General features: G+C 35.3%; 1 protein-coding gene across 1 annotated transcript in view; it reads right to left on the bottom strand.

The window, feature by feature from the left end:
- Window positions 1–1,925: 1,925 nt before the first annotated feature.
- Alg3 (Alg3, alpha-1,3- mannosyltransferase) overlaps window positions 1,926–25,818 on the bottom strand; it is a 75,039-nt gene continuing 51,146 nt past the window's right edge. The window contains exons 6-9 of the mRNA XM_090374561.1: window positions 18,923–19,125; window positions 14,686–14,747; window positions 10,128–10,263; window positions 1,926–2,076 (exon numbers count right to left, since the gene is read on the bottom strand). Coding sequence (XP_090230687.1) covers window positions 1,926–2,076; window positions 10,128–10,263; window positions 14,686–14,747; window positions 18,923–19,125 — 552 coding nt within the window. The remainder of the gene's footprint in view (window positions 2,077–10,127; window positions 10,264–14,685; window positions 14,748–18,922; window positions 19,126–25,818) is intronic.

Below are 25,818 nucleotides of genomic sequence, written 5' to 3'. Positions count from 1 at the left end.
GGGGATGTTGCCAATTGCATTTTTCGGGATTACTCTGCTCCATGTCATAGAGGCTAAAACCATAAATACTACTACTTCACAAATTAACAAAAGGGGAAGGTGACCCCTGGTCTCCTCCCCCCCCCTCATCGCCCTTCTTTTCCCTCTGGTGGGGCATGAGTTTGCTCCACCGTTTTGGGGGGTCATCTTCTCTATAGATCTCTTATCTGTCTTTTCCCCCCAGCCTTTAGTCTTCCCCTCTCTAACTTACAACTAAGGTCCGAATCATCTCTAAATTGCTTGAGCCCTACACCAAAAAACTTAAGAACAACATCAAATCACATAACCAGTACTCCATTTGGCTGACCCTTATCTATACTTTTTTTTTTTTTTTTTTGTTTAGCTCTTAGCCACTGAAATCTCAGGAAATTAGGTGGCAGGACCTGCTAGAGTAAATAACTATAATACTGGTGTACCTGGTCTGCCTCCACAGGGCAGAGTGTGGGCAATGTTGGGTCCCATTAGGGACCCAGTGGCTAAATGACCAGAGGAACAATGGTACACGACACTACACATATACAAAATCCATATACCTTTAAACCTCTGGCTTTGACAGTGTTCTGTTTCACACCCACAATGTATACTATGCAGAGATGGGGGAAATTCCTGGTGTCGTTTGACACTAAACACACTACACTCTGTCCACAGGTGTAAAAATGGTTGAAGAATAAATCAATTTGCACATTAACATGGCCTGGGAACAATTCAATCCTCAATCCAAATGAAAATTGTTGGAATAAAATGGGTGTTTTTGTAATGCAAAAGAGAGCTGCAGAAGACATTAATCTATGTTTGGTATCATAAGATTTCTCGGGTATACATTCAGAACCTTATCCAGTCAATGCAATGATGTACAGCAGTCATTAAAGAAAGGGGGTGGGCCAGCAAAATATTAGTGTACATTATGTTGTGTGTTTTGGTTATATAGCTGGCTGTCATCTTAGTATGAGCAAAGTAATGAAAAAAATCACTGCTTTCTTAGAATTTGTGTTATTATATAAACCTAAATAAAACTATCAGTATTTGGTAATTACATATTTAAAAATATTTTCTCCATGTTCTGTAACCTTATTAACATAGCTTATTTCTAGAAATATAAGTGAAAGTGCGAATAAGCATGTAATTACTTATTTAACACTGCCAATTTTAATTTTAAAATATGGTAACCTTTTTCCATAATCTTATCATTTGATAATAATGTTAGAGAACTCATAAGTATAACAGTCTTTTTAAATATAATGGCATCTTCAAAAATTATAAAACTGAATAATAATAATAATGTCCATTGTAGATTTGGAACCAACAGTATGGCTCTAGCCTTATCAATAACAGCAGTGGAGAAACTGAAAATAGGATTCTTTCTGATATGCTGATTAAGTCAGAATTTTAATTTGGAGGAAATCTATAAATGAGAAAGGGAAAGATTGATACCAATTTCAAAACTTATTTCCTTTTTTCTACCTGCAGTTGAAATGCTATCAAATGCATTAAGACACTGAAATTATATAATAAATGTTAGAATATTTAAGTGGAAAGATGGCCAATGGTTACAAATGGAGAAGTTGAAACACTTTCTGATATCCACTTTTTTTTTTTTTAAAAACAGAGTTATCACTGTGATTAAAGAGAAAAAGAACAGCATTTGTGTGCTAATCAGTTAAAAAGTTTATAGAACTTAATAATTTTTTAATATTACTTAGATGTTAATTAGCTGATGCATAAATATTAACAAAATCCATTTGTATGACATCTCTTTACATCTACACAAATTAATCAATATAAAGATTTAATATTTACAAGTTAATGTACAACTCAATTTTATTCTGTATCTTACATCATTGAAGTCATATATATTAACTTTCATTACAAAAATAATTCAACAAAATTTAATTTGGCTTAATTTTTTGCACTTTTTCAGATGTAACATACCATACATTATAAAGAATTATCAAATGACAACAATGCAATAAAATACTGCTTATCACGGTGGACGGATAAGTGTTCCATGACAGCTCAATTAGTCCAAGAAGACATAACCTGATTAAAAAAATAAAAATTAATTAATTAAAAGAAAATTTTAATTATAGTTTCAATAAGTAAAATATTAAGAGTAAGAAACCTGACAACTTACAACTACAGGGCAATGTCATCAAAGAGATGCGAGCTAGAATTGAATTTGAAAGTGTCTGCAATTCTGCCCGGTCACAATAGGAGGGGCCTTGTCAATCAATCCGGCCCTTGAGAGAATGTGCAAGGCTCATGAGGTAGAATTTTCACCAGCAAGGTCTGTGCTTGTTAAGAGGAGAGACTGTTTTTACACTTGAATAGAAGAAAGGCAACAATATTTGCCGATGCTATCAAGGCAGTGATAGGTGAGTTGGAAAACTGCTGGTATGGGGAATACACAGACTAATAGTTTAACTAGAACACTGCCAGAGGCAAAAGTAATTCTTGCATTGCTACTACTGGTACATACAGCAGCCTGGAAAGCAAGGTATCTGGGATTTCAGACCCTGCTGTCTGTCATCATAGAACAAATGAATACAACGGCTGTGATAGGGTAACCAAAAGTAAGAACATGTAAATGTATACTTGCACATACACTAATGCCAGGAGCATTGTAAATAAATTTGATGAATTTGCAGACATTGCATATATACAGCAGAGACATGGTGTCACTCAGCCATAAGTGATGCTGAATTTGAATATGGGGAGTACAATGTATACAGACAGAACAGAAATGGAGGGTTTATGCTCTTAGTTAAGAAGAATATTAAGTCTAAGACAGTGCATCCAGTTGACTTGGGTGACGAGTGCAATGTTGAGTCAGTTTGGTGAGATATAAGCATTGGGAAAACAAAACTGAGAGCAGGAGTGTGTTATAGACATAATGATTAAGATGACTGAGTATACCAAACAGCTACACAGGAAAATAAAGTGGGTTAGCATATCAAAATGTCTCATAAAGGGAGATTTCAACTTTCTAGATGTTGACTAGAATTTTTGGGTTGGACACTCAAACACTCAAGGCTTTTGTGGATTTCATGGATGACTGTTTTCTATAGCAGCAACATGTTAGAGAAGCAACAAGAGGGCACAATACCCTTGATTGGGTTATCAGCAGTGATTCTTCATGCATTAACAATCTACAGGTAAAATATCCACTGGGTGTCCGCAATGTATTAATGTGGAATTTAATAAAGGACATAGCTACGGTAAAGGGAAAGGCTTTTGCTTTTATAAGGGTGACTATAGATGTCTCAGACAGTTTTTAAATTGTGTGCAGTGGGACCAACTGGTGATGCTACCAACAGCAATTTTAAATGGGAAGTATTCAGGAAAACAATCAAAGAAGCTACTAGGCTTTTCATGCCAAAAAAGAAATACTGTTCAAGGTTTAGACATAAATAGATGTCAGATTAACTACTGAGACATATGGCAGAGAAGAAAAGTGCATGGGATGCATATAAACTATCAGGTGATACATAACCCTATGGTAGATATAAATTGGTTGTAACCAAGTCACAAAGGAGGTTAGGCAAGCTATGGCAGATTATGAGAAGTCTCTGGCAAAGAATGCACACAAAAACAGCAAAAACCTTTATGCTTATATTATCAGTAGAAGGAAGGAGTTGAATCACATTGGGCCACTTGATGTCTATGGATTAACTGTTGATGACCCTGCTCAGGTTGTGCACAAATTGAATAGGTATTTTTCATCTACATTCACATATAAGGAATTCTTTAGGGAAGGGAATGCCAGAAGTTTATCAAACTCTAATGAGGAGCTGAATGACTTTGTGATAACTGAAAGTGGAGGATAAATTGTTGAGGATGGACATAAAAGAAATGTGCCTGGGGCAGATGGAATCTATTCAATTATATTAAGGGAAGCAAGAAAGGAGGCATGCAAACTTTAACCATAATTATGAGAGTATCGTTGGATTCAGGGGAAATCCCTATGGACCGGAGAAGAATATGTTGCCAATTCATAAAGGAGGATCAAAATGATTACAGACCTGTTAGCTTAACATACGTTCCAGGGAAAATAATGGAATATTTGGTTAAAGAAGTAATGCAGGACCATTTGGACAGGCATGCAATTATACTGCAATCACAGCATGGATTTCTCAAGGAATGGTCTTGTTTAATCAATTTGACAGGTTACTACAATGCAGTGAACAATGAACTGGATGCAAAAAATAATTTTAACATTATATACTTGGATTTGAGGAAGGTATTTGATACTGTTACACAAAAGACTACTGTACAAAGTGCAGCAAAGTGGTATTAAGGGCAAGTTACTGCTATAGATAAAGGGATGGTTAAGTGGAAGAAAAAAGAGAGTGGTAATCAATGGGCACTACTCTTTGTGGACTGAAGTTATTAGTGGAGTTCCCCAGGGTTCAGTGGGTCCATTGTTGTTTTCAATATTCATCAATGATATAGATGAACATATATATCAGGCTTAATGTCTAAGTTTGCAGATGACACAAAGGTTGGCAGGGTGGTTATCAACAGTCATCAGAGTGACCAAAAAATCTAGGGATATTGGTCGACAGGCTGAGAAATGGTAGTTGGCATTTAACATTGACAAATGCAAAGTACTGCATATGGGTAGAAGTAACCCCAGAGTAACTTATCAACTGTGTGGTACCACCCTCCAGTTAGTGGAGAATGAAAAGACCTGGGAGTAATAGTACAGTCAGATATGAAATTTTCTGAGCAGTGCAGTGCAGACACGCTGCAAGGAGAGCTCATGGGGCACTTGTCAACAATATACAGAAATTTTGATAGCAGGGATAAGGAGGTGATTAGGAAGGATGTAGATCTGCTGGAATGCATGCAGAGAAGGGTAACCAGACCAGTGTGAGGGAACAAAAGGGTGCTCTTACCTAGAAAGGCTTCAGTTCTGCAAATTGCAGTATCTCAAGACTAGAGATCTGACTGAAGTGTTTAAAAGCCTTGAATGGACTGAGGAAGCTGAATGTTAATGGCATTCTTCAACTTGCTGAGACTACTCACATGAGAGGGCATAAAATTTAAGTTGAGGAAGGATGGTTGCAGGAGCCTGCCTTCAGCCAGTGAGTGGCTGATTGTTGGAACAGGCTTCCATCTGTTGTTGTGGAAGTAGATAGGTTGAATAAATTCAAGGAAGAACTAGACAAATTCTTGGAGGGTATGGATGGGTGAACAGTGTAGGTTTTTTTTTTTTTTTTTGGCTGTTGCTATGTAAGCACTTGCTTACTTGCATCATTTGCCATTACTACTACTACTTTCAGCACAATAGTCTCAAGAGGATCACTGGGTGCTCAAGGGAGCACAGGATGGATATAATCACTGAATAAAATGGTTGCATTTATGGCATATCCCCAATGCAATGAAGGCATAGAATTATCACAGAAAATGCTCATTCAAATAATGATCTGGAGTCTCTTACTGGAAAAAAAACACTTCCACCAACAAAGTTCAGCATAAATAAACTAACTCTGATCTTCAAATCATAAAAGGGCTTACAACCTTCAAGACATAAATGTATGTTAACATATAATGAGAACATATGCAGATTTTTACTGCAAAATATGTTGCAGTGAACAGGTTTGTATAAAAGGCTACTCATGCCAGCCTCCTTGTTTATGTTGTCCCATTGATAATGTCATCAAGAAAATTCTTTCTGAATGTCAGTTATAATAAACATGAGTTTTCCAAAAAACTATAAACAACCTTAATTAGCAATTGTTTTAATCTAGCTTGCTATAATCCTGCAAGTGGAGTGAGAGGTCTAATATGCTTGTGTGATGTCACTCTCTCTCCTCACATCCCTTTCTCTCCAACTGTTACTGAACAAGTATCTGGAAGCTGCCTGACTTTGCTTCTAAACAGAGCAATGCATCCCATCTTCCAGATATGGAAGATGGCATACATCTAAACTTTGCAGATGCACAAGAAACATGGAGCTAAGAATACTTAAGTCAACCAACCATGCAGCATCATATACTGCTGCAGTATAGATCTTGATGCAAATAATATGCCACATGAATCAAGTGTTCTTGTCAAGTATACAATTTTGTAGTCAGAAGAATGTTGCCATAACTATAATATTAATGATGCCCATTGAGGTATGTGAACAAACAGTTCCTTTTGTTCATGATATATGGTTCAAATAAAATCCCATTGCTCACATGCTATATCTATGGTTGCTCATAAATTCAATTATAACATCTTTATATTCTAAAGTCCTCCTCCACTTTTAAAAATTAATAACTCAATAACTTTGGATCACATCAAAAAATGCTTTTTCACATGTAATCAGCATACATGACATTTTTCATACAATAAAAAATTAGTCCAAAATTTGACTATCAAAGGCACATAAATGATTAATTCAGAAAAATAATACAAAAGCAAAAATTGTTACCAATCTTTATTGATAATCAAACACCATTTTTCTACCACTATTTTTTAATAAGCAATCAAGAGTTGTTCTCCAGAGTTGCTTTCAAACTTTCCGATGGAATGTTTAATGGTTTTCCTTCAGAACTGAACAAGTTGAAGGGAACTTTCTGTAAGCATGGTTTTTCAGCTCTCCCCATGACCAAAAGTCTGCTGGAATGTTAGGTCAGACATGGAAACATGGAAAAAAGGCAACTGATAACACACTCTTCCATGGAGGTTTCTTATAGAAGCTGTTTGACATCATTGTCAATATGGGGCACAGCATCATCTTGCATAAAAATTATGGTTCCATACAAACTGTGTTCATTAAATCTCTGGGATTCTGCAACAGGCTAAGATAATAACTGTTTGTGCTTTATTAACTGTGATTTTAATTGTGCATGTTTCAAGATGTCCTCAATTGTTAATGGTTTCAATGAAAAACAGGCTGTAAAACAAACTGTAAATCCACACCATAATGTAAACTTTACTGGTTTGAGCGATTCCCCAACATTCACATGAGAGTTTTTTCTAGTCCAAATTTAACAATTTGTGCCTTCCACATTAAGGTAAAAGTACACTTCGCCTGTGGATAGGATGGTGCACAACCTTGACAATCATCCACTGGGCAATATTACAATGTTTTTGCTAGTTTTGTGATTTCATCAATGCAGGCATTTGGTTTTATAGGAAACAAGGAGGCTTACCACTAAGGATTTATATATTGTATTCCAGAAAATGTCATATGAGACATATAGTGAGAAAACTAAATAATTTCAAAGAATTTGACTGGACATGACATTTTTGCACATCAACAAAGAAATGAAGTGCAAAAACAAGTGATTCTGATGGATGAAGTAGAATTCTTTGAAATGATTTGCAACATTTAATACAGTTTTTCTCAAACAAGGAGGATTGAAACATTTTACTGTCTTTCATATGCTCTGAGGACTGCAATAACCATTCTTGTAATAAAGCCATTCTTGTAATAAAGTTTACTATGGAAATTACTGCAATAAAGTTTACTTAAAAGTGCTTTAGCTTTAGGCAATATTTTGAAACAAACTTGACTGGACTTGGTTGCTTAAGTTAGCATTACAGCTTCAAGCTTTTCTTTATCTTAACAATGAAGAATAAGCAAATACTTGAATTCTCTGATCCCAGAGTCATTCCTTTTTATAAAAAATGCAAAAGCTAATTTGTTTAATGGAGTGAATGAAGTATTACCCTTCTGGTGATCAAATTTCTAATTTTATTATTTAAAAAAATCCCAGATCACAGGGACACAAAGTTGTTAATCAGAAAAATAACAATGGTAAAAATTTTTCACAAATTGTTATTACTGATAAAATCATCACATGTCCACCATTATTTTCTAATAAGCAATAAGGCAGGGCATTGTATAGATTAAAATGCATAAAACTGTTTTTCAATACAACCTGTAGCATTAAAATTTGTAAAAGTGGGAAAGCACTTTATAACCACCTTGTACACTGAAAGGACAGAATTCATGGGATACCTGGTTCCTGGGTAATATGACACTGTCACCCCTCTTGCTAGTGGATGAACCCATTGCTTGGCAGGTATATAGATACACTGCATTCACGTAGACAGTACTTCCATGCCAGTAGGGATAAATGTCATGAGTTAACCGACTTTGAAAGAGGAATGATATTGGGTGCCTGACGCATGGATTACTCTATCGCAGAGGTGGTACCGAAATTGCTCTATCCCTGTTCAACAATATCAATAGTATATCGGGAATACGCATTTCTGGAATAACATCTCATCATGGACAGTGCTGTGGGCAGAGAAAGGTGATGGATGAACATGGCTGTCGACACCTGTCTTGCATCATTTCAGCCAACCAGAGAGTGACAGTGGCACAAATCAGCACTGATTTCAATAAGAGAGGTGCCAGAAATGTCTCCATCAAGACCGATCATTAGCCACAGTAGGTTATGGGAGCCATCAACCTACCAGAGTCCCATTGCTAACACCACTACACAGGACTCTACGGCTCAACTGGGCGAAAGAACATTGGCACTGGACCTTGGATGATTGGAGACAGGTCTTTTGGTCCAATAAATCCCATTTCCAGTTATTTCGAGTGGAAGGGAGGGTGCGTATCTGGTGGAAACTGCACGAAGCTATGCACCCATCATGTCAACAAGGAACTGTTCAGGCAGGTGCATGGTCGGTAATGGTCTGGGGTGTGTTCCACTGGCACATACTGAGACCTCTGATACGTCTAGATACATCTCTGAATGGTACAGATTACGTGTCCATCCTTGCAGACTATTTGGATTCCTTCATGGTAATCATGCACCCACAGGGCAATTGGACTCTTCCAGCAGAACTGTGCCTCCCCACAGAGCCGTGGTGACTAGAACATGGTTCGAAGAGCATTCTGGAGATTTTACCACCATAGAATGGCCTCTCCATTCACCAGACATGAACCCTGTGGAGCATCTTTGGGATGCTGTGGAAAGGTCCGTTCAAGCTTTGGATCTTCTACCCAGGAATGCGATGGAATTATGGACAGCGGTGCAGCAAGCATGGATGGAAATACCTGTGGAACGCTTTCGTAAACTGGTGGACTCAATGCTTCGCCGTGTGACTGCCCTTATCCAGGTGAAAGGTAGGCCTATCCGTTACTAGGTAGGTATCCCATGATTTCTGTCCACTCAGTGTACTTCACTAAGCTTATTTGAACGAATTTTTTAATCAGAAAGAATAGGAAAAAAGAAAATAATAATTCCACCCTGCATTTCATCCTCACAAGATGAAATGCAAGCATGCACCTCGTTGTGCAACCACATCTCATAAAATAATGAGATAAAACACTTGTAATAAAATTAACCACATATAGTTCCTGTCTGTGATCTTCACTTTTTATAAACTGTACTTAATTATGGAAGTTTTAATGTTTTGGTGAACTGCTTTTTTAGTGCATATCTACAACATTAAACCAGACTTTAAATTAATACTGTGTAGGGATACATAGTATGAAACTTAGATCAACTAAAAGTTTCAAATATTTTGCCAAAATACAATAAATGATATAGTAAAATATAAATGCACATTTCCTGAGTTGAACCAACACAGGAAATTAGTTGAAATTGGTGCCATTGTTCTTCATGTAACATTCATATGAGATAACATATCAAAAATTGCTGTTAATGTATAATCAAAAAGTAATTTGATGGACAAGGGTCTTGTAAAAGTGAATATATAACAGATATGCTAAATTCTTGCATTTTGTTCAGCATTTTTATACTTTTAACCATTAATTTAGCAATAACAACAATTTGCTAAAATCTCAAGTGCCATTATAGCGGACTTGTGTCTCATCATTAATATAATTTTTCCTCATAAATGAATGACACTTTACATATTCAGAGCTGCTTAGTTGCACTAGGATTTCACTGTTTATGCATATTTTGCTACTCATAGATGATCGAACTTTTAAAAGATATATCATCAATGAATAGCAAAAATTATCTTTCAAAAATCATTTAAAATGTGATATTTTAGTCTTTTCTTTATATTATGTATGAATGGAATACAAAACACTTGCACATGATGTATATTTAGTCTCTGTTGTGTGATTCAAAATATCTGTAATTCTACAAAAAAAAGTAATTGCTTACTTTGTGACTGCTTGAATGTTAGTAGACCACAGCAGGTAAGGAAGTGTATGGAAATACCATACATAAAACTGATAGTGTAGAGAACGGCTGAACACTATACCCACAAAATTAGCAGTGAACAGAGGTAAGAGAATTTCTGTACATATTAAGAATTTATATATAATTCTTATATTATATATATAATAAGCAGAAAAAGGAAAATAATAAAAGTTATTATATGTCTAATGCTTCAAAACATGCAGTGCAGCAATAAAGAAAACAAAAGGATATAAATAATGTGTGGTTTGTAACATAAATGAAGTGTCTGTGAAAATGGAAATGAAAAATACACAAAGTGCCTGAACTAAGAGAAGTTTAAGCAACAGTAGAAACTGGAAGAGTAGTGGTGAAAAAGTGAAAGAATTTGAAAAACCTAGTACAAAAATGAACTGGGACTGAGGAAGCAAACAATATACAAAAATAATTTTATACAAATAAAATAAATTTATTATTTTTTATTTATTTGTATAAAATTATTTTTGTATAATAATTTAATAATAATTTGTATAATAATTTTGTATAATAATAATAAAATAAATTTATTATTTTTTATTTATTTGTATAAAATTATTTTTGTATACTGTTTGCTTCCTCAGTCCCAGTTTATTTTTGTACTAGGTTTTTCAAATTCTTTCACTTTTTAACCACTACTTCGCTTTCAGTTTCTACTATCCCTTAAACTTCTCTTAGTTCAGGCACTTTGTGTATTTTTCATTTCCATTTTCACAGACACTTTATTTATGTTGCAAATCACACATTATATATATATATATATATATATATATAATTTATATAATTTATATAATTCTGTATATATTAAGAATTATTAAGGTAATAAGAGAAAGCAATACTCTTGATCTAATTATCAGCAATGGCTCTTCTGGATTAAGAATATCTGGATAAAGGAATTACTAAGTGATAGTGACCATTATGTATTGATGTAGAATTGGCTTTCAGATTTTTAAGATATAACTACTGTTATGGGTAAAGAGAAGGGATTTTGCTTTCATAAAATTGACTACATTGGTCTCAGACAGTATTTCAGGTGGTAGATGACTTTCATCAACCGGTGAAATACCACCACTTTGCTTATTGGAGGCTTGAAGTGGTGAAACCCATGTTTAGTCTCTAGAGCAAAGTTTCCGGCATCCCCCTCCCCCCATACTTCTCCTGCAACCCATGCACGGTACTAAGTACTATAGGTTTTGATACCTTTCGTGTTTGGGGTTTTCATAAAAAAAAAAAAAAAAAAAATTTAAGTTCTTTTTAGTGGGATCAGCTGAGGATGTTACAATTGAATTTTATAAAAAGGAAGCATTCGGAAAATAATCATAGAACCAGACTGATAATGCAAAATAAGAAACTGTTCAAAGTTTAGACATAAATAGATGTCAGATGACCTGATGAGACTAGTGGTGAGAAGAAAATTTTATTATATCCAAGGAACACAAAAACCTACAGTAAATACAATCTAGTCTGCAATCAAGTCACTAAGGGGCGATTAGGCAAGCTAAGATAGATTATGAGATGTCTTTGGCTAAGAATGTAAAGAAAAGTGGTGAAGAAATCTTTACTTATGTTAACACTAGAAAAAAATAGGAATGAACCTCATTGGCCCTCTAGATATAAATGGCATAACTACTGATGATCTTGTTCAGTTTGCTATCAACCTGAATAGATATTTTGTATCTACATTTACTGCAAAGTTTTTAGGGATGAGGATGCCAAAAGTATATTAAGTATAATTGAGAGCTAAATGATTTTGTGATAAGTGGAAGAGAAATTGAAGCTAAAAGCGAAAAAGGTAGCTTAGCTAATGGAATTTATCCAATTATATTAAAAGTGGCAGCAAAAGAGATAAGCAACCCTTTAGCCAAAATTATGAGGGAGCAGCCTTGAGTTCAGGGGTGGAGCTGTGCAGATTTATATCCTATTCACAAAGAACACAATTAATAATTACAAACTGATAAAGCTTGACTTCTTTTCCAGGGAAAATAATGGATTCAGTGTTTAAAGACACAATTTAGGATCATGTTGACAGGAATGCAGTTATATAGCAATCACAGCATGAATCCTTAAGGGGACATTTTGCTGGACCAATGTGATTAGCTATTGTGACACAGTAACAAAGGAACTGGATACAAAAAATAATAATTTCAACATCATATACTTAGATTTCACTAAAGCTTTTGATACTGTTCCAAGTTAAAGGGACGATTGAGTGGCAGAGGACAGAGAGCAGGATAGATAAGCAAAAATTCACTTCCAGCCAGAGAGAGAGAGAGAGAGAGAGATACAGGAATAAGATAAAGGAATTTTGTCAGCAGGGACAAGGTGATTATCCCACTGTGTAAAGCAATGGTTAGCTACAACTAGAATAATGCATACAACTCTGTAAGTCTGAATTTAGAAAGGATGTAGAGCTGTTGGAATGGGTGCAGAGGAGAGAAACAAGATTAGTCAGGGATACTGGAATGCCTGGAAATTAGGATCCTGTGAGGAGTCCTGATTAAACTGTTTAAGGCTTTAAATGGATTGAGTACACTAAATACTGATGGCTTCCTTACCTTTCTCAGATGACACACATAAGGAGACAAATTTAAATTGAAAAAGGCTAGTTGCAGGATACATAGGCAAAAATTCGCTTCCAGCCAGAGAGATAGAGAGAGTAACTGACTAGTGGAAGAAACTTCCATCTGGTATTGAGAAATGAGTAGTTTGCGGAAAGGTTGCACAATCAAGGAAGGACTGTGCAAATTATTAGACAAGAATGCAGATGACGTGTTGTTTTTATTTTGTTGAGGCTGCATAGTTTTGCTTCTTTGCAACATTTGCCACTACTAATACTAATATATATACAGAATTCTTTCCTTAATAAATATGATACCACATCCTTATACTACTGATTATAGTGCAACAAATAATGCTAAATATAAAATTACCTGTAAATTAATAAACTAATTAATTAGGCTTCAGAAAACTAATCTTGAATCCCCAAAACTTATATTTTATTAAACTACTTTCTTGTAAAATTAAATAACACTAACAGTTCAAGGTGGTTCTTTGTGAGATTTTTGAAGTATGGGGAAGATATTCACGACACTCAAAATAAATTCTAAATATATAAATAAAAAAAAAAATCTCTTGGTTTGCTTTTCTGTGGACACAAAATCTAAGCTTATATGACTATTGTAAAGAAACATTATTAAACCACAAAACTAGCATAACATACTTATGTATGCAACAGTTAAGTCTATATATGACAAAGTGCAATTCTACTACCTGAGCACCAAGATATCCAGACATTCAAAATAAAATTAAATCATAAAATTAAAGAACAAACTAAAATAACACACACCTCTAGCAGTGCAAACATGTGATTCCCAACCCAAGGAATTACACACTCACTCCTACCAAAGGAACACTACCACATCAACCATAAATAAAATAAAAATGTGAAATTCACAAGGAGCACTTCTTCAGGTGACTAACAGCTCTAAAAAAAAGTTTTCTGGAACAGTTATTATGCAGTACACCTGAATCACATAATAAGGTTAAAATACTGATGTTAACATTAAATTCATATAATGTCAACTTCCCCAAGGAGCTGATATCAATCAACCTCATGCTGTGATATTAGTCAGTCCATTTATAATTAAACTCTGTACCATTACTAACTTAAAAGAAAATTTAAAAAGCTTTTAAATTTCTTTATGTGATTAACTTTTTATCTAAATGTTAAATTAATTACAAATGATATATTAACCAATACCAACTTGCTGAAACAACAAACTGAAAAATCAAGAGATGTTAAATTGCTAAATCATGCCCCGAGTTAAAAGATAAAGCATGTGAACAAAACCCTCTAACATAAACAGTATTTTAACAAGCAAACAACCTTTGAATAATTTTTTTCGCCTTGGTTAATTAAAAAAGTTTGCTATATCAATGGTGAATAGAGAACTAGTTCTAACATGCTCTCCAGGTCACTTTAATTTTGTGCTATCCTAATGAAAGTCAAATATGATTTATTGGGCTATTATTCTTTATCACATTCCACCAAGCAATAACATTCACTGATTAAAATAATGCCTATCCCTATCCATTGTACTGCAATGTTGCTAAAAGTGGCACCAATCTTTGCAAAATATAAACCCTGCAACTGTAAAACAAAGAACTTGCAGTTCACACTGGCAACTGTTAGACTGACCTGTAAAATACCAGTTGCCATAGTGACCATATTCTTGAGCCTTCTTTTAAAATATGTACTGCTACAGGCACTCTCTTAAAGTGTGCTTTTAATTCTGCCTGTTTTTGCTTAAATTAAAGATGTGAAAATTGGAACATCTCAGAAGAACCATAGTATTTCAAAATACAGAACATAGTACTATTGATATTTTTATAAAGGGTGAGTGAGTGAGTGAGTGAGAGAATGTGTGCGTATGATATTAACTCATTCCTTCTATCATGATAATTCTTAACAGCAATATAGTATATACATTCATTTTATAAAGGATACGGTCTGTAGACAAAACCTGGCTATTAGAATCAGTGCTAATCCATGGACAAAACTGTATGTACCTGTTAAAAAATCATATTGTACAATGTTAGAATAGCGACTACTTCTCAAAAATACTGTTTACAATAACATTTTGTAATCACAATAGCATCTGATAATAATGTAGACTATCAGAAGAGAAAACTGAATTCTATTCAGGCAAATATAAATAAAAAAGATTAACAGCATCACTTTACTTACAGATGCTTGATTGATTGCCTGATCAGTCCAGCCAGTCTCAGTCAAGCAGCTTTAAGTCTTATGGCATATCAGCATCTTAGGGCATATTCCACTATTGTATGTCTTTATGAGTGCATATGCTCATGGGCTGATTTGCATACTGTGCAGCCTTAAAAAAACCTGGAACAGCTTACAAGAACCCCCCCCCCACTCCCTCTGCCTGAGATAAGCTACAATTGAAGGGCCCTACAAGAATTCCTAGTTTCTGATGGGCTTCAAACAGACCTCAAACAAGTGACAAAATTACTATACTGTCACTGAGGGCCTTATATTCATAGCAAAATGGTAGGGACTGTCTATTATAACTATAATTAACTTGTCAATTTTCCATGGAATTTCACTGTAGCATTTAAATAAAGCATAATTCTCCAGCTGAAAAAATTATACAAATAATTATGTTTCAAACAGAATTAAAAATAGAAAATGCTTTATGAGAATGCATACTCCAGTATCCCATCTACCCCATGACATAGCTGATTAATAGCATAATTAATAATTATGCTATTAATACATAATTAATAGCATGTCTCCTTCAACAGTGCTGCATCTGTGACAATATATTGTTCTGGATCTAGCAGATTTTGTGATAACTTGGATTTCAAATAACCTTAGAAGAAATAAATCCACTGGCAAGTAGTGAGATGATTTTTTTGCATGGTACACTAGGCATTTCTGCTTCTCTTACAATCAAAAGTATTTTTAAGCAACTGCCTATGAGCCATCCATTGTCATGGAAATTCATATTTGTGACACTCATTCAGTTCAAACCTAAACGTGTAAACCTCAGTAGGAATACACTAAGCATATTAAATATCGTTAAATATGGTGCCTTAGATGTGAAGGTACATCTGAAACACCTGTCTTTTTAATTTGAAACCATTACTTCTTAAATGCACTGATTAACTTCACATCGACAATAATAAACATCCACATTCTTTGCAACCAAAATAAAAATCAGACCAAACTTCTGCCACGACAATCATAACCTATTGCTGGTATATGGACATATTAAAGGATGTATCCATGTCGTTAACACAAATAGCATATTACATTTTGTAAATTTACCATATTCATGCCACTGATACGGAACTATTAATACTATTCACAGATTAGTCTTCTCTTATAGCCACCTATATTACAACTGAGTATTTTCTTTCTTTTTTTTTTTTTTTTAATGATCATCATATTCCATGAAATTTAATGTGATTTTCAGAATCTCCAAAAGATGCATAATAAACAATTTTACTGGCCTGATAGCAATAAAAATAATACAGCATGATTCAAAAAGTAATGGTTTAAAAAACTGCAGAAATGAAAATTAGCATTTATTACTGTTGGGGCACATACAGATTGACAGAGAATCAATATTAGTCCCACGGCAGATACTGATTCAACAGCACATTGACTCCCAGACCTTTTCCAGCATGTTGGTGGTAAGTGCTACCACTGAATCACTAACCCTGCATTTCCAGTTCAGGAATGTAGTAGTAGTAGTAGTGGCATGTGATGCAAGAAAGCAAGCGTATGAGCTTATGTAGCATCAGCCAAAAAAAAATATATATATATATCACACCATTCCCTCCAAATGCCTGTCCATTTCCTCCTTAAATTTATTTAACCTATCAACTTCCATAATGACAGATGGAAGTTTGTTACAGCAATTAACCACCCGCTGGCTAAAGGCAAATTTCCACACATCTATTCTACAACTGTCTTTTCTTAATTTGAATTTATGGCCCGTAGGTTTGTAATCTGAACAAATGGAAGGATCCCATCAGAATTCAGCTTGCTCAACCATTCAAGGCCTTATATACCTCAATCAGATCAATGCGCATGTGCCTAGTCTCCAGCCACTGCAATTTGCAGAACTTAAGCCTCTCCTGGTAAGAGGATCCCTTCATTCCCCTCATAAATCTTGTTGCCCTTCTCTGTACACGCTCAAGCAAATCTACATCCTTCCTAAAATGAGGACTCCAGACCTGTACGCAGTACTCAAGGCGTGGCCTGACCATTGCCTTATACAGAGGGACAATCACCTCCTTTTCCCTGCTAGCAAAATTCCTATATATCATTGACAAAACCCCATGAACTGCCCTGGCAGCCTGTCTGCATTGGTCAAAAAACTTCATATCTGACTGCACAATTACTCCCAGGTCTTTTTCATTTTCTACCACCTTAAGTGTAGTACCACACAGTTGGTACGTTTCTCTGGGGTTACTTCTACCCATATGCAGTACTTTGCATTTGTCAAGGTTAAACTTCAATTGCCACTTCTTAGCCCATCTGCCCAAATTATCTAGATCCTGTTGCAGTAGCACACTGCCATTATTGTCATTAACAACCCTGCCAACCTTTGTATCATCTGCAAACTTTGACACTAAGCCTGATATACCTTCATCAATATCATTGATAAATATAGAAAACAACAGAGGGCCCACCACCGAACCCTGTGGGACTCCACTAATAACATTAGTCCACGAAGAGCAGCACCCATTAATTACCACCATCTGTCTTCTCCCACTCAACCATCCTTTTATCCATTGTAGCAACTTACCTTAATACCATTCTGCTCCAATTTGTACAATAGTCTTCCATGCGCAACAGTGTCAAAAGCTTTCATGAAATCCAAATATATGATATTAAAATTATTTTTTGCCTCCAGTTCCTTTGTAACTATATCATAATATCCTATCAAATTTGTCAGACAAGACTTTCCCTTAACAAACCCATGCTGTGTCTGAATTATTGCTGAAGTCTTGTCTAGATGATCCCGCAATACATCTTTAACCAGTGACTCCATTATTTTACCCGGAACAGAAGTTAAACTAGCTGGTCTGTAATTACTCGTGTCACCCTTCGATCCTCCTTTGTGAATTGGGGATACATTTGCACATCTCCAGTCCGTGGGGACCTCCCCTGAGTCCAAGGATGCTCTCATAATTATGGCTAAGGGTTTGCTTAGTTGCTTTGCTGCCTCCTTTAATATAACTGGATAGATTCCATCCACCCCAGGTGCCTTTCTTATGTTTAACTTCAACAATTTCTCCTCCACTTTGTTCTCAGTTATTACAAAATCATTAAGCACCCTGCTGCAATTTGATAACTTTCTGCCATTTTCAAACCTTAATAACTCCTCATGTGTGAATGTAGATGCAAAATACTCATTCAGTTTGTTTGCTATCTGAGCAGGATCATCAAAGTCAAACCATCGATATCAAGTGGACCAATCTGATTCATCCTCTTCCTTTTAGAGTTTATATAAGTAAAGAAATCCTTGCTGTTTTTCTTAGCATCTTTTGCCGAAGATTTCTCGTAATCTGCCTTCGCCTGCCTAACCTCCTTTTTGACCTGATTACAGACTAGCTTATATCTGCTATAGGTTTCTGAGTTGCTTGATAATTTATAGGCATCCCATGCATTTTTCTTCTCTGTCACGAGTCTCATTAGTTAATTTGATAACCATTTAGGCCTAAACCTTGAATAATATTTCTTAATAGGTATGAAACTTTTAGTATGCACTTAGAACAAAAAAGCTATCTCTTTACTTATTCTTAACGTTTAATTGTAACTGTCCCTAAAGTATAAAGACTGTTATCTAAAAAACATTTTCTGAGATCCCGCAAGTTGCATCAAATGCCATAATGAAGTGGTCAAACGTAAGGGTGCAAAAGAACACACATTTGAGTTGACTACAGTTCTAGCCCACATGAATGCTATACATGATGCTACTGATTTTGCATTCACTCTAGTTTTTAAACGCTTCTGACCCTTACGTGGCCATATCAAAATATATACATAAAATTTATTTTAATAAAAGAGTAAGCAAATAGTTTATTAATTCCCACAAATGTTTCAAAGACTTTTTAATACCCACACACTACTCAAAACAACCCTGAGATGAAATGTATTCAATACCAACAAAAATTATAAAATAAAGTGAAGCTATTCTAACACTTACCTCATCCAACGCCAGCAAAAGAAAAGTATTAATGTTAAATGAAGTAAGAGTAAGGCAATATGAAAATATCTGCTCAAGAATATTGCTTCTGGAAGAAATCGCCAATTGACAGTCCACTGGTAAAGAAATATCCTTCCAAGATTGAAAGCTTGAGTAACATATCCCACAGGATTAGTCAGTAAGAATGGAAGACCCAGTATGAGCTAGAGTGTATTACAACAAACTTTTTTACCACTTAGATCAACTGATATCACATATTTTCTTTTCATAACTTTATAAGGTAAATAAACTTTTAATTGTACTTGCACACATATACATAAAACATGGGTCAGCAGCCATGAATTGGATGTGATGTGGAGAGTGTCTGTTATTATATTTCTCCTTTTTTTTTTATTGCAGCTTATTCCCAAAGATCTGAATTGAATTTTCTTCCTGATAACTATCACAAATAAATTTTTGAATGCTCATAACTAAATCCAGGATGTTGATAACATGAGGAGTTTAAGGAAGTCCAGTATGATGCTTAATAACAAATAAACAATTGCTTTGTTTCATATGCAGTATTTGTATGTTTCAATTTTTTTTTTTATCTTTGTATTTCAAAACATTCTTAAAACCTTTATACATGATACACCAAATTATTTTATATGACACCAATTAAAATGTGTTCCACTCTTTAATGGCAGTTGAAGTTGTAAGCTCCTCTGATTCTACATGACCATTCTGAAGTATATTTATATATTAATTTATTTATACAACAATTCTCCCAAATGCATGATGAAGTGTGACACCTACCACACACACATTAGCTTTAATATTCTAAGTGCAACCTACTAAATCAGGAATCCTAAACCTATAAATACTGGTAGTGATATACATGTTTAAGCAATTAAGCTTGTAAATAAATGAAATCTTCTCATCTATGCATGCACAAAATAGTAGTAGCAGTAGTGGCATGTGATGCAAGAAAGCAAATGTATGAGCTTATGCAGCATCAGCCAAAAAAAAAAAAATTACACCATTCCCTCCAAATGCCTGTCCAGTTCCTCCTTAAATTTATTCAACCTATCAACTTCCACAACGACAGATGGAAGTTTGTTCCAGCAATTAACCACCCGCTGGCTAAAGGCAAATTTCCGCACATCTATTCTACATCTGTCTTTTCTTAATTTGAATTTATGCCCCCTTAGGTTCGTAATCTGAACAAGTGGAAGGATCCCATCAGAATTCAGCGTGCTCAACCCATTCAAGGCCTTATACACCTCAATCAGATCACCGCGCAGGTGCCTAGTCTCCAGCCACTGCAATTTGCAGAACTTAAGCCTCTCTTGGTAAGAGGATCCCTTCATTCCCCTCACCAATCTTGTTGCCCTTCTCTGTACATGCTCAAGTAAATCTACATCCTTCCTAAAATGAGGCCTCCAGACCTGTACGCAGTACTCAAGGCGTGGCCTGACCATTGCCTTATACAGAGGGATAATCACCTCCTTTTCCCTGCTAGCAAAATTCCTATATATCATTGACAAAACCCCATGACCTGCCCTGGCAGCCTGTCTACATTGCTCAGAGAACTTCATATCTGACTGCACAATTACTCCCAGGTCTTTTTCATTTTCTACCACCTTAAGTGTAGTACCACACAGTTGGTACATTTCTCTGGGGTTACTTCTACCCATATGCAGTACTTTGCATTTGTCAAGGTTAAACTTCAGTTGCCACTTCTTAGCCCATCTGCCCAAATTATCTAGATCCTGTTGCAGTAGCACACTGCCATTACTGTCATTAACAACCCTGCCAACCTTTGTATCATCTGCAAACTTCGACATTAAGCCTGATATACCTTCATCAATATCATTGATAAATATACAAAACAACAGTGGACCTAACACCGAACCCTGTGGGACTCCACTAATAACATTAGTCCAAGAAGAGCAGCACCCATTGATTACCACCCTCTGTCTTCTCCCACTAAACCATCCTTTTATCCATTGTAGCAACTTACCCTTAATACCATTCTGCTCCAATTTGTACAATAGTCTTCCATGCGCAACAGTGTCAAAAGCTTTCCTGAAATCCAAATATATGATATCAAAATAATTTTTTGCATCCAGTTCCTTTGTAACCACATCATAGGCGCCTCCGTAGCCAGGTGGGAAGGAGCAGCAGTGCGTAGCACACCCTTCTTGATTAGACCGGGGTTCGAGCCCGTCACCACCAAATACGGAACATGCGGAAAGGTCAGGGAATGACCACCGCACCGGAGCAATATGGCCTTAGTTGCTAATGCTCCTAAAAAACCAAATAACAACAACAACAACAACAACAACAACAACAACCACATCATAATATCCTATCAAATTTGTCAGACAAGACTTTCCCTTAACAAACCCATGCTGTGTCTGAATTATTGCTTCGACTTCTGTTGGCAAGCCACTTCTGTTTTATTAAGAAGTGTTCCAAGTTCATATATCTGCTAAAGTTCCTTTAAACATGCTAAAGCATGCAAAATCTCAGATTTTTGAAAAAATGTACACCAACAAAGCTATGTTAAGTAAAAATACTATGTCAGTGCTTTGAAGAACTGAATAGATTATGAAGCAATCTAAGAAGAAAAAATCTTATTTCAACTGAAAAAACGGCTGAAGCAGTGATCCAGTTCAGAGTCAATGTTGCTAGAGCTCCTGAACCAGACAACCACAGGCACATATTTCTTTTGATAACAGGACTTTCAGTCAATCAGTGTGAAATATGAAAATTGCTTAAGAGGTCTGTTTCTTCTGTAACCAAGTGAAGTTCACAATGATGCTGTTCCTTTTTTACTGAATGATGCTGTACTCTACAGGGCAAAAATAACAAATGCAAAATCAAAGAATTCTATTGCGAAATATTATAGGTATAGTAAACTGTCCTGCTTGTGCCTATGAGTTTCTGGGAGAATAAGAGCAAATTTCCCAAATATTGATACAGTTACAAAACATCAAAAAAGTTGTTTTAAAAGGACATCTCATACTGAATTATTATTATCCATGATTATGGAAGCAGTAGTCAAGCCTTTAAAATTAAGGTTCTTCCAACTAAACCACGAAAAAAAAAAAAAAAACCCAACATTCTCAGAAACTTGAATAACACAAAATGAAATCCATCTTTGCAAAGCTAAATAAAGTTTGAGAAAAAAAACTGGAATTTCAACTCTGTATGTACTTTCCAAGGGATATCTTCATCTCTTCACAACAGTCCATTTTATTGCATAGACGGAATTTCAACAATTATTTGATTAATTAATTGCAAATAGAAATTTGCAATTAACTAATTAATCAAATGAATAGAAATTAATTAGATTTGCTGAAATAGATGCTGGTGGGTGTTTTTTGAAAATCATGTTTTTTACGATGCTGATCTAGTTTCATCAATTGCTCATTTTATTACTGATAAAATCTGGGTCAACACCTTCAAAAATCATGTTTTTACAAAAAAAATAAAAATAAAATAAATCCAACATCACCAGCTACGGCAATGCAGGCTTGTCTTTCCAGTATTTCAGATGTCCTCATAAGCAGCTTCAGCTTCTCTCTGATTCATCTCAGCCTAGCAATAATGCCAAACATGAGCCAGATATATACACATTGTTTTGTTACCTTTCAGCAAAGGTTGACAAAGAGGAACCAATACAATCACCCAAACAACATGAAATCCAGAAAAGAATACAACCAGACAGAGGCTTAGCGATGGGGGTGCAGTTTCCCCAGGTGCTGAGCTTCAGTGGCACAAATTGAAGAAATTATCTATCACATTATATTATCACACTGAGGGGCACCAGGAAGGCCTGTTGCCCCTGGGTGTCGATGACACCTTAGCTACACTACTGAATCTAGAAGCATATTTAAGAGTTGTGTGGCAGTTCCTTTTAGCATTAAAAGCTAAAAGGAAAACCACACACCTCTTTCCAATTTCTCCAAAGAAGCTTGTCCCATCTGCAGTTTTATCACTGATAAAACTTACTTTCAAGAGCACACAATGTCCTTCAGCTTTCTGCTCACCTCTGGAAAGTGAAAAACCATCACTCACCAGCACGGTCTAAACAATTCAAACTACAAAGTGATTGTTATGCAAAGTTAGGGCATTATTGGTGTTCATTTCATTCCTTCATGTTTTTTTTCTTTTTTTTCACATAATCAGTATCTTCTTTAAACTTCTTATCTTTAGAAAAAGGATTCCACAGCAAGCCCAAAACATTTCCTGTATTGTTACAATTAGTACAGCTTTGTCTGAAAGTTATGTTTTATTTTACCAGTAGCAAATTTCTAGTATTACCTTTGATGTATAACTAATGTATAGTAACTTCGGCTGTTATTGAAATGATTACACTTCATTTATGCTCTATAGAACCCACATCACTAATATTACTAAAATTTCTTTTTTTATAGTGAGTAGAATTTGCATTAGAATTAGTATACATCATGCTAGACGTCCGTAGCCAAGTGATCAGGAGCTGGAGTGCAGTAGCATACGCTCTTTGAGTAGACTGGGGTTCAAGCCCCTGACTGCTAAATACGGTCAACCTGCACTGCGGACCAGCGTGGCAGATTATGGTCCATTTCCCTCAGGTGCCTCTATAGCCAGGTGGGAAAGAGCAGCAGTGCATAGCACAAGCTTCTTGATTAGACCGAGGTTCGAGCCCGTCACCACCAAATACGGAGGATGCGGAAAGGTCAGGGAATGATCACTGCATATCCCGGAGCAATATGGCCTTAGTTGCTAATGCTGCTCCTAAAAACCAAATAACAAAGAAACAAACCATTTCAAAACCAGACCAGTAAGCTGCTGCTGCTGCTTGCTTACTTTTTTTACTTATGTTTGATCACAAAATAAACGCATCTAAAAGCAATATCTTTTATATTTTTTCTCTGGTGTGGATCACTGAATATTTTCTCTAATGAGTTCTTTGCACATTTCTCTCAAGTGTGATCTTTGAATAAGTTTTTCAATATTTTAAAGGCATAAGGCATATTTTGTTCCCTTTGAAGGGAACAAATCAGAGATAAAATATTTTGAAATAAATACTTCACTGTGTTATAAATTTCTGTCTTGAAGAAGCTCTGTTCCCTCTAGTGACAATAACAGGCTTGGGCTCATTTTAGAAATGACTATTATCCATGAGTTAATGTAAAACTAATATTGTTTTTAAAAAGAGATGTAGTTGCAATTCAATGCATAATTGAAACCTTCTTAGTCACATGATGCAGGAGATGGAGGCTACTAGTCAGCCTTCAAATGGCAGCAGGTAGAATTTCCTATAGGAGATGATGTTCTTAGAACATTGTGGTTGTACTTTGGAGTTAGTGGAGGCACTATCTCCAATTTACAACCACAGCTCCCTAAAAGGATTTAATGTCATTATCATAGTGGTGGTAATACTTTTATAATATATCTATTTAGAATGCCACATTAAAATAATTAAATGTAGAATTAAATGAAAATAATTTGAAATAATTACTCATCTTAAAAAGAAAAAACTGAATGCATCTGAAATGTAATAATGTAATGTTTAATTTAACAAAAAGTTGATTTTACAAAGTAGGAAGAACACCCTACATATCCCTATACTGTGAGATTATTAAAGAATTTTAAAAAAACAAACAAATCAATTATAATCAATTACAATTTTTCAATTATAAACATAACCAAAAAGTACTGAGGTTCTGTTGATGCAATTCAAGACTTTTAGTTACCAACATAAAACACAATTTGCTGGAAGAAAAAAAAAAAAAAAAAAAAAATCTAATGACATCCAAATTTGAGAAACTCAGATTTATAATTCTTCAAAATAATTTGTAGTCTATAGTTTCTAACAAAATTAACATTTAATAAAAATTTAACAAACATTTTACTATGTGAATTCAATGGATATAATGAAAGAAGTTCTAAATAAAATTTTAAACTTGCAATTGTGAATGCATTCACCTAATCTGATGGAATATGAACATCAGATATTGCATATTCATATTTCAAAGATAATATGATCATTAAAATACTTTTGTTTTGCTAATTAGTATTACCATTAATAGAGGCATATGATGCAAGAAAGCAAGCTTATGCAGCATCAGCCAAAAAAAAAAAAAAAAAACCGCTCCCATTTCAACCCCTCCATTCATTCCAAATACCTGTCCAGCTCAGCCTTAAATTTATTTAGGCTATCAACTTCCACAACAAAAGATGGAATCTGTTCCACCAACCAACTATCTGCTGGCTAAAGGCAAACTTCCGCACATCTATCCAACAACTGTCTTTCCTCAATTTTAATTTATGCCCTCACAGGGGATTATTCTGAGCAAGAGGAAGAATCCCATCAGCATTGAGCATGTGCAAACCATTCAAGGCTTTATACACCTCAATCAGATCACCTTGCAGGTGCCTAGTCTCCAGACACTGTAAACTGCAAAACTTAAGGCTTTCTTCGTAAGAGCAACCCTTCGTTCCATTCAATAATCTTGTTGCTCTTCTCTATACTCGTTCCCACAACTCACATGCTTGTTAAAATGAGGCATCCAGACCTGTATACAGTACTCAAGGTGTAGCCTGCCATTGCCTTATACAAGGGGATAATCACCTCCTTATCCCTGCTAGAAAAATTCCTGTATATCATTGAGTAGACTGAGGTTGGGAAGACACCATGAGCTACTCTTGCAGACCATCTGCACTGCTCAGAAAAACTTCATATCTGCCTGCACAATTACCCCCAGGTTCTTTTCACTCTACCACCGTCAGTGTAGTACCAAACAGTTGATACATTACTCTGGGATTGCTGCTTCCCATATGCAGTACTTTACATTTGTCAATGTTAAACTTCAATTGCCACCTCTCAGCCCATCTACTCAACTTTTCTAGATCCTGTTGCA

Source organism: Mastigoproctus giganteus, chromosome 5 (genome assembly GCF_048544385.1).
Source record: "Mastigoproctus giganteus isolate SK-2022 chromosome 5, ASM4854438v1, whole genome shotgun sequence".
Classification (NCBI taxonomy): Eukaryota; Metazoa; Arthropoda; class Arachnida; order Uropygi; family Thelyphonidae; genus Mastigoproctus; species Mastigoproctus giganteus.
This window is presented reverse-complemented; position numbering and strand designations above follow the sequence as displayed.